Source organism: Limulus polyphemus, unplaced genomic scaffold (assembly GCF_000517525.1).
Source record: "Limulus polyphemus unplaced genomic scaffold, Limulus_polyphemus-2.1.2 Scaffold12623, whole genome shotgun sequence".
NCBI lineage: Eukaryota > Metazoa > Arthropoda > Merostomata > Xiphosura > Limulidae > Limulus > Limulus polyphemus.
Window position 1 is genome coordinate 1 of NW_013678233.1, and position 9,911 is coordinate 9,911.

Consider the following 9,911-nt stretch of genomic DNA (forward strand, 5'->3'; position numbering starts at 1 on the left):
CCAGAAGACAATACTCACCAGTAGTTTCAGAACTTCCAGAAGACAATACTCACCCATAGTTTCAGAACTTCCAGAAGACAATACTCACCCATAGTTTCAGAACTTCCAGAAGACAGTACTCACCCGTAGTTTCAGAACTTCCAGAAGGCAACACACTGCTAGAACAGTATAACATTGTTCTTTACAGAGAGTCCCGGCTGTTGTTAATATCAGTGTCACTACAGTCCTCCACAAGTCTTCTCCGAAAAGAAACAATAAAATCTAGAATATTAAAACGTGTACAGAAAAACTTTCCAACTTATTTACATAAGTAGTTGAGTCTTACTCTCTTCTCTGTTTTATAAATATATATATTTGTTTTTTTCCTGTCCAATCCAGGAAAGTTTCTGTCGTTCAAAATAACCAGATAAAAACATTTTATATTGTGTGACTTTTATACTTAATTGAAGAAAAACATTACAACTTATTTCTGTAAACTGATATATGTTCCATGTGTGTTGATTTCACCTCTCGAAAAGTTTTACGTTCTTTGCCTGAGGGCTAGGCGTAACCTGGTTGTTAGCATTCCAGAATACAGATCAAAAGGTCCAAGGTTCGAGCCCATGATATTTTATTGAACGAGCTCGGCACTTTCAGCTCTGGACTCATTATAAAAGTGATAGGTAATACTTCTACTTAGCAGCCGTATAGGCGGAGGGTGCTGCTAATTGGTTACCCTTGCTCCTGCTGTTCAGTTTTAAAATCACCGATACACTATAGTATAGCCACAAACACAACAGTAAATAATTTTCGTATCTATCGTTAAAAGGTCGTGTAAAATGGGCTGATAATTTTCTATCGATAACATCGACTCTACTGATGAGATTATAACAGCTGGATTTACATATTTTACCTGAACGGCACCTCATATACACGTGTGCTGATTGGCCAGACCTGTAAACCCATGGAGTTCAAGCATAGCCGTCTCTTAACTCTCAATTAGTGACCAGAAGAAAGGCAGGCTGCCAGCAGCACCTGCCGCTACGAGAGCTTTGTCCAGCTCTTAGAATCAAATAATAGGATTGTCACTTCTATAACGCACCCACAAAAGAAAGTACGAAGCATATCCAGTTGCATCGCGTCTCAAACCTTGGACCCTTCAGTTAGCAACCCGACACGCTAACCATTAGGCTTTGCCCAGATAGGTTATCGTCAAAGGATGTTTCTCCCCCCCCCCCCAAAAAAAATATACTAATTAATTCGTTAACATTGGTTTAAAGATACACGAGCTCTTACTCATATCGAGTGATAATACGTTGTTATAAAAGACGGGTTTGTTGTATCGATTTGAAACAGTTTAACGGAGCAAAAAGAAATTAGAGAAACACAGATGAATGTAGTAACCCTAAATCGGGCGTCCACATCCTCTCCAGTGAGATTAGACAGTATTAGAAGATCTTTTTAAGAGCGCAGAAACTTGTAATAACTTGTAATAATGGAATTCTATCTTAAGGAAAGATAACAGACAGAAAAAAATATTTATAGAAAAACACTTTACTGAGGGCGTTGCTAACTTTCTATTCTTTTCCAATAAAATGAATTTTCCAAGTTTGACAGAAAACGTTTAAATCTTAGTAGGAATAACCGAAACATGTATTTTTTTTAACTGTAAGAGGCATAAGATATTCTGGAAGAATTATATATCGAGTAATATCGAGGAAAAATAACCTCTCAAACACAAGGTTTCTTATATGACGCCATCTAGCTCAGAATCTTCTGAGATGCGCCTGCGCAATCTCAAATTTACGGTCTAATCAGCGCTAATGGACGGAGACTCGTCATGTTGTAACAGTATCAAACGAGTGATCTACGAGAAGCTATTTAACAAGAAATAACTTTAAAAAATAAGGAAAAAAATAAAGCAAACATGTATGATACCTAGTTGATGCACGTGATCGCCAGTCTATTTTTCAATTATATTATATATATATATACATTTCCATTAGAATATTGGATCTCTTCCAGTCCTAATCTAATATTTGGTGAGCAGAGCGCCACCTGCTATTTTCTTTTCCCTTGTTCACTGACGGTGTAATGTTTTGCCAATTTTTAAGCCCATTTGTTTTTTCAAACAGAGAAATAAGACAGGGAGTGATTTTAACAAATACTGTTAGTGCTAAAATATTCCGTGCGCGGTAACATCTGCTCATCGTCAAAAGAGGATTATTTAAGTTTAGGAAAAGGTTTAATCTTCTTCATCCTAAGCCTTCGTCATTTATTCAAAACTTCGGAAAGCAAATGACGAAGACATAGACTATGTAAAATCCAAATCTTGAATGAAATTATTTTGCCGAAAAAGTAATTCAAAGAGCAAAGTTCAAGACCAACCTTCTGCATGGGAAGCGTGCCTATTTCTGACGTAACACAGTAAGGCACTGAGAAAAAAGATGGCTGAAAGAAGCTCCGCTCTACCGACTACTCCAGCTACCTGAAACAGTGTTAGAATCTACAATATATATTTATAACAACAATATGTTTATACTGAACAATATATTTATAAAACTGACTATTACAGCTGCTTTAAACACTGCTATAATTCTACAATATATATTTATAACAACAACGTTTATACTGAACAATATATTTATAAAACTGAATATTACAGCTGCTTTAAACACTGCTATAATTCTACAATATATATTTATAACAACATGTTTATACTGAACAATATATTTATAAAACTGACTATTACAGCTGCTTTAAATACTGTTATAATTCTACAATATATATTTATAACAACAACGTTTATACTGAACAATACATTTATAAAACTGACTATTACAACTGCTTTAAACACTGCTATAATTCTACAATATGTATTTATAACAACAACGTTTATGCTGAACAATATATTTATAAAACTGACTATTACAGCTGCTTTAAACACTGCTATAATTCTACAATATATATTTATAACAACAATATGTTTATACTGAACAATATATTTATAAAACTGAATATTATAGCTAGCTAAACAATGCTTTGAATGAGGTTTGATTCAAATGTTTTTATTAACATTTGTCTTAATCAATACATTACAGATTTCTCATTAGAAATGTGTCAAATAAGAATTTCGGGTCTATCTGTTACCTGCTACAAATTACTGCCCAAGAGGTCTTTCGTTTGATACCAGAACTGATCAGTCAGGCTGGATCTAGGCCCACAAAAGTGTATCTGAAATCCTAATTGGATAAACTACACAATTTTTGATCTAGTGAAACGAAACTCTGCAGTTAAACATAGTTTTAGTGGTTTTGGTTACTCTTGTAAATCATGCTTCACCTATTTACACCATCATTTTGTTTCGCCTGTAAACCGTACTTCACCTGCTTATATCGTCATTTTGTTACGCCTGTAAAGCGTGCTTCACCTGCTTATATCGTCATTTTGTTACGCCTGTAAAGCGTGCTTCACCAGCTTACACAGTCATTATTTGTTACGCCTGTAAAGCGTGCTTCATCTATTTACACCATCATTTTGTTACGCCTGTAAAACGTACTTCACCTGCATATATCGTCATTTTGTTACGCCTGTAAAGCGTGCTTCACCTGCTTACACAGTCATTATTTGTTACGCCTGACAAGCGGGCTTCACCTATTTACTCCATCATTTTGTTACGCCTGTAAAGCGTGCTTCACCAGCTTACACAGTCATTATTTGTTACGCCTGTAAAGCGTGCTTCACCTATTTACTCCATCATTTTGTTACGCCTGTAAAGCGTGCTTAACTAGCTTAAACAGTCATTATTTGTTACGCCTGTAAAGCGTGCTTCACCTGCTTACACCACTGCCAGGAATATTTTAAATTTGAATGTTTTCTACATTCAAACAGACAGTACGTGGAGTACGTTCATTTTACAGGCTACTCCAACAAACAGAAATACTGTTTTCAAATGTAAGAATTTAATCTTTAATTTAAAATAAGAACATGGCATTTTCACCTTTACCTTGGGCTAATGATGTTTATAATAATCTATAAGACCGTTTTGATGTGATTTGGAAGTCTAAAACTACAGATTTGAGTTTCTACGCGGAGTTTTCATTTATTTTTTTGTACTTGGTTTAGGTTTTGATTTTCTTTGGCGAGTTTCTATCTCTATTTTAGACTATGTTGTTATGTCCTCATGTGTCTCTGAGATGTCGTTTTTTGATTATCCAGCGTTACAGTTCGTAAGTCTGCCTACAAGTCTAGCTGTCTTACGAACTCTAGCTTATCCAATTAGTTTCATCATTCCTATCAACGTTGTTATGACATGGTTATTTCTTAAGTACGTAACTTTATGTTATCGTTGTTACCATGGTTAGGGTTTCTAAAAACTTGCTATATATTTTCAATATATGTGCAGGGTGACTTTTTATACATTCTACATTTGATATTTGTAATGGCTCCATCGTATCACATGGGAGCGTTTAACCACACACTCGATCACGTGGCAACGTTTAACCACACACTCGATCACGTGGCAACGTCTAATCACACACTTGGGAGGTTCAGTGGCCTGTGAATGATATGTTCAGTATTGTTTGTTTGTTGATAAGCGCAAGACCGTACAATGAGCTATATGTGCTGTGCCCACCACAGGTATCGAAACCAGGTTTTTAGCGTTATAGGCCACTGGAGAGCATGATTAGTATGTCCTACTTGCTGTGATATCACGTGACTTATATAACATGGTTCAGTATGTCCTCCTTGCTGTGATATCATGTAAATATATGACATGTTCAGTATGTCCTCCTTGCTGTGATATCATGTAAATATATGACATGTTCAGTATGTCCTCCTTGCTGTGATATCATGTAAATATATGACATGTTCAGTATGTCCTCCTTGCTGTGATATCATGTAAATATATGACATGTTCAGTACGTCCTCCTTGTTGTGTTATCATGTAAATATATGACACGTTCAGTATGTCTTCCTTGCTGTGATATCATGCGACTATATGACACGTTCAGTATGTCCTCCTTGCTGTGATATCTTGCGACTATATGACATGTTCAGTATGTCCTCCTTGCTGTGATATCTTGCGACTATATAACATGTTCAGTATGTCCTCCTTGCTGTGATATCATGCGACTATATGACATGTTCAGTATGTCCTCCTTGCTGTGATATCATGTAAATATATGACACGTTCAGTGTGTCCTCCTTGCTGTGATATCATGCGACTGTATGACATGTTCAATATCTGCATCCTTAATCTTCTGTGTGGGTTATTTTCGAATAACCCAATAAGACAAAAGCGATGTTGAAGCACAAGATAACCCGCAACCAAAGACGTTACATCTGGATGATTTATGAAGAAATTCCAGCACATTGTTTGCTACTGTGCTGCCACCTACAGCACTTGAAACTACCAAGCGTGTAGTGGAATGTTGTCAGGTTTTTTTTCACCGTTCGCGTGTCACTTAGCAGTCATTACAAATACAAAAAGTAGGATGCATAAAAGAATCCCACTGTTTATATATATATATATATATATGATAGAATATATTTATAAGGAATCTTAACACGAATGAATAACGTAAAGTACCAAATGTGAACAAATATTAAAAAGTCAACACTACAGTTATTTTGGCTTGAAACTAACGAAAACAAAGAAACTTAACGTGTTGTTACGAAGATAACACAAACAAACTTAACGTGTTGTTACGAAGAGAACACAAACAAACTTAACGTGTTGTTACGAAGAGAACACAAACAAACTTAACGTGTTGTTACGAAGAGAACACAAACAAACTTAACGTGTTGTTACGAAGAGAACACAAACAAACTTAACGTGTTGTTACGAAGAGAACACAAACAAACTTAACGTGCTGTTACGAAGAAAACACAAACAAACTTAACGTGTTGTTACGAAGAGAACACAAACAAACTTAACGTGTTGTTACAAAGAGAACACAAATAAACTTAACGTGTTGTTATGAAGAGAACACAAACAAACTTAACGTGTTGTTACGAAGAGAACACAAACAAACTTAAGAAGAAAACACAAACAAACTTCACGTGTTGTTACGAAGAGAACACAAACAAACTTCACGTGTTGTTACGAAGAGAACACAAAAAACTTAACGTGCTGTTATGAAGAGAACACAAACAAACTTAACGTGTTGTTATGAAAAGAACACAAACAAACTTACTGCTTCGGTGTGTACAGGATGAACAGAGAACAGCAAAGTTGCGACGAAGCTTCCAAGAGATGATAGAAACAGTAGGCACATTCTGAAAGATAACAGTCTTCCTAAAATAACTTGTTAGTAGTGATCCAAAGGTGTTTTGTACTAGTTTGGTTGTTGGTGTGTCTCCCGAGGTGTGTTTACGTGACTGATTTCAGATTGAACGGAAATGGGTTTACACTAAAATCGATACACCAACACAGCTCGAGCTCGTCTTCAATATGAGCAACAATAAAACCGTTGGAGGTGGGAATGGAAAAAAGAGAGAGCGGACCCCCAACAACAGTCTTGTATTTTTAACTTACGTGATTTAGTCATAAAACTCCTGATTTTATAAAAAATACATTACTATTTTCTAAGTGTATGATGATTTCTGTGATATAACAAGACGGAATGACGTTGTTGTTGTTGTTTGTGGAAGTTAGCGCTAAGCTACTCTCTGATATTCTTTTAATCGAATATTAAAATTTGACCGTCACACTTATATCGTACCCACGACCCCAAAGTTCGGGGGATTTTTTTTTTGGCGGCAAGGGGACGCGGACCACGGATCCATCGTCCGACTTACTAACTACAATGGTTTTGTGTGGCTCTATAAACCAATGACGTGATTGTCACTTTTATAATGCACCCATAGCTGAGGTACGGAACGTGTTAAGCGGCGTAACGTCTCGAACCCCGGACCCTTCTATCGACAGTCCGACACACTAAGCGTGCTCGGTCCTTGTGTATTATAACCGTGTAGTAATCTTAAAGTTAATTCTTTTCATCTAAACCCTTTGTAATCAGATACTAAAAATAGTTAACTTTAGCAATTAGAACATCGAAAACATATCTTCTGTACCATCTTTAATTAGAAGTCTTCTGTATCATCTTTAATTAGAAGTCTTCTGTATCATCTTTAATTAGAAGTCTTCTGTACCATCTTTAATTAGAAGTATTCTGTATCATCTTTAATTAGAAGTCTTCTGTATCATCTTTAATTAGAAGTCTTCTGTATCGTCTTTAATAATGTGATACGAACTTGTAAATCTTAAAATATACATTTGTTTCAACTTTTCATTCTGTTTATCTGATGAACACGAAAACACTATTGGTAGTATTCTCCTTATTAATAAGGTGTTTAACAAAATCAGTATGAAATAAGCAGATGATTATCTAGGGTGTACTCACGCGAACCCGGTTCACTGTGAAAGAATAACAAAAAATGATTGGTTATTATAGACTGCTAATAGCTGTTTGAAAACTCCCCTATAGTCTGTTAGAAACCAGAGTTTCCTGATCTTGTCTTAATATCATCAAAATGTATTTAACGAAGAAGAGAGAGAGATTACAACGCCCATTTGTGAACATCTGAAAATGATGTTTAACATATTCTTCTGAAAACATTCAGTAATATCGGAAAAAATGTATTTAACGAAGAAGAGAGAGAGATTACAACGCCCATTTGTGAACATCTGAAAATGAGGTTTAACATATTCTTCTGAAAACATTCAATAATATCATCAAAATGTATTTAACGAAGAAGAGAGAGAGAGATTACAACGCCCATTTGTGAACATCTGAAAATGAGGTTTAACATATTCTTCTGAAAACATTCAATAATATCGGAAAAAATGTATTTAACGAAGAAGAGAGAGAGATTACAACGCCCATTTGTGAACATCTGAAAATGAGGTTTAACATATTCTTCTGAAAACATTCAATAATATCGGAAAAAAGAAGTAAAAAAAACGTGATTTTTTTGTTTGTTTGGAATATTGATCTAACCAGACACGAACGTTGCAAAACAAAGTTCTATATCCCGAAACGTTTTGAAACAAAAAACAAAGAAAGAAACAAAAAAGATCTGTTACTGTCGTCGGCATGCAGTGAATTAATATGTAAACCATACAGCTGTTGATTTACTGTACGTTCAGGAATTACTTTATTATAAAGTAATTATTACTCATCACTTAGATTTTTGTTAATAGTGTGGAGTGGGATTGGAATTTTATTTTATGTACGAAACCTTTGTCCACTTCTAGACTTATATATACTGTTTTTGTTTTGTTTTTAATTATGCACAAAGCTACACGAGGGCTATCTGTGCTCTGCCCACCACGGGTATCGAAACCCGGATTCTAGCGTTGTAAGTCCGCAGACATACTGCTGTGCCACTGGGGGGCCTTATTTATACTATTATTCATTTAAAGAACAGCTTAGTCAGCAATAGCATTTTACTGTATGTAATTCATCGTCATGGTGATTAATTAAAAGACCAACCTTTATCTACGGTAAGATAAAACTTATTTATATATATGTATCTAATAATAATTCACAGTTTCTAAATTCATTGTGGTTTTTGTTGATACACGTGTGTCTTTGTTCATTTTTCTTTTTTTAATTTGACGGTAATTAGACTCAAAACTGTTGTCTTTCTTGAACTTCTCGTGGCCTGTGGTTAGTGTTCCGGGCTGCGGTTCGAAGGGCTCCTCGGTTCGAGTCACGAAATGCCGCTGAACACACTTTATACTTTCAACAATGGGGGAGGGAGGCGTCACAATTCGGTTAGGTAGCCTCTTAGGTGGTGGGTGCTGCTGACCCTCCCCCTGGTCAGCAATTCTAAATGTGGACTGAGTGTTCCTGGGCACTAGATGTCCCTAACCTGGCCGTTTAGTCCACGTGTCGCAAAGACAAGTTACGTCTAACCCTTCTTAACTCAATTATTGTATTAGAATTATTGTATTCTAATGTCAAGTTTCGTCCTCTGAAACTTCAGACTTCACCTGTACACGAACTAAGTAAAGTATCCGTACAGCTCTCCAAACTCAATCTCGTGGACCTGTGAGCGTGATTTCCGAACACCTCGAAACGAAATGCTGAGCTCAATTACTAGCCTAGCTCGTGCATTACTATCACTTAACGTGATAAAAGTGAACCGACGTTTTTTAGCAGTGAAGTCGTGTCAGTTACACTCACGAAATATACCGTGGTTAGTTACACATAGAAAGTCGAGTGTTTTCAGCAGCTTTTTAAATGTGTGATGTTTTTTCTCGATCGAAGATTAACAAATTCATACATGTTTCTCTTACAACAGAAAGCTTTAACTCACAAATGCGTAGTTCGTACACAGTCACATTTTTAAACGTTTTATTTTGACATATTCATGGTCCAATTTAGATAAAAAATCTGTTACAAAAAAAGACATCTACTTTCATGTTAAAACCGATATCCGTACATTTTCATCAACATTATACGGGTGTCTATAAAGTCCTGTTCCGGTTTTAAAAGGCTACCATTGTGCAGTTTTTATCACCTTGTTGTTTAACTAATGAAGTTGTTTTTCTTGATTCACAGATTGTAATCGGAGTGTCCAGTTGCTAATCGTTGAAGTTTGAACTAAGATGACGACTACACAGGAGAAAGTTCAATGTGTCATCTGGTTTACAGAGTCGAGATCAGTGTCAAGTATTCAACGGAATTACCGCCGTCAATATGGCAAGGATCCTCCCTCCAAACCCAGCAAGGATCCTCCCTCCAAACCCAGCAAGGATCCTCTCCCCAAACCCAGCAAGGATCCTCTGCCAAACCCAGCAAGGATCCTCTGCCCAAACCCAGCAAGGATCCTCCCTCCAAACCCAGCAAGGATCCTCTCCCCAAACCCAGCAAGGATCCTCCCTCCAAACCCAGCAAGGATCCTCTCCCCAAACCCAG

The 9,911-nt window shown here is 36.3% G+C and overlaps 1 protein-coding gene across 1 annotated transcript; it reads right to left on the reverse strand.

The window, feature by feature from the left end:
- Positions 1-14: 14 nt before the first annotated feature.
- On the reverse strand, positions 15-6,268 carry LOC111083988 (transmembrane and TPR repeat-containing protein 3-like). The gene is made up of 3 exons (XM_022380756.1): positions 6,180-6,268; positions 2,368-2,467; positions 15-236 (listed from the first exon to the last, which is right to left on the reverse strand). The coding sequence occupies exons 1-3, from the start codon at positions 6,258-6,260 to the stop codon at positions 97-99; spliced, it is 321 nt and encodes a 106-aa protein (XP_022236464.1). The 5' UTR covers positions 6,261-6,268; the 3' UTR covers positions 15-96.
- Positions 6,269-9,911: the final 3,643 nt, after the last annotated feature.

What these genes read in the sequence shown, in the direction of transcription:
- LOC111083988 (XM_022380756.1), bottom strand. Translation starts at nt 6,260, where the DNA reads ATGTGCCTACTGTTTCTATCATCTCTTGGAAGCTTCGTCGCAACTTTG. An exon ending in ATCCTGTACACACCGAAGCA is followed by an intron (nt 2,468 to 6,179) that starts GTAAGTTTGTTT and finishes ACACTGTTTCAG; the next exon opens with GTAGCTGGAGTAGTCGGTAG. An exon ending in GCACGCTTCCCATGCAGAAG is followed by an intron (nt 237 to 2,367) that starts GTTGGTCTTGAA and finishes TTTTCGGAGAAG; the next exon opens with ACTTGTGGAGGACTGTAGTG.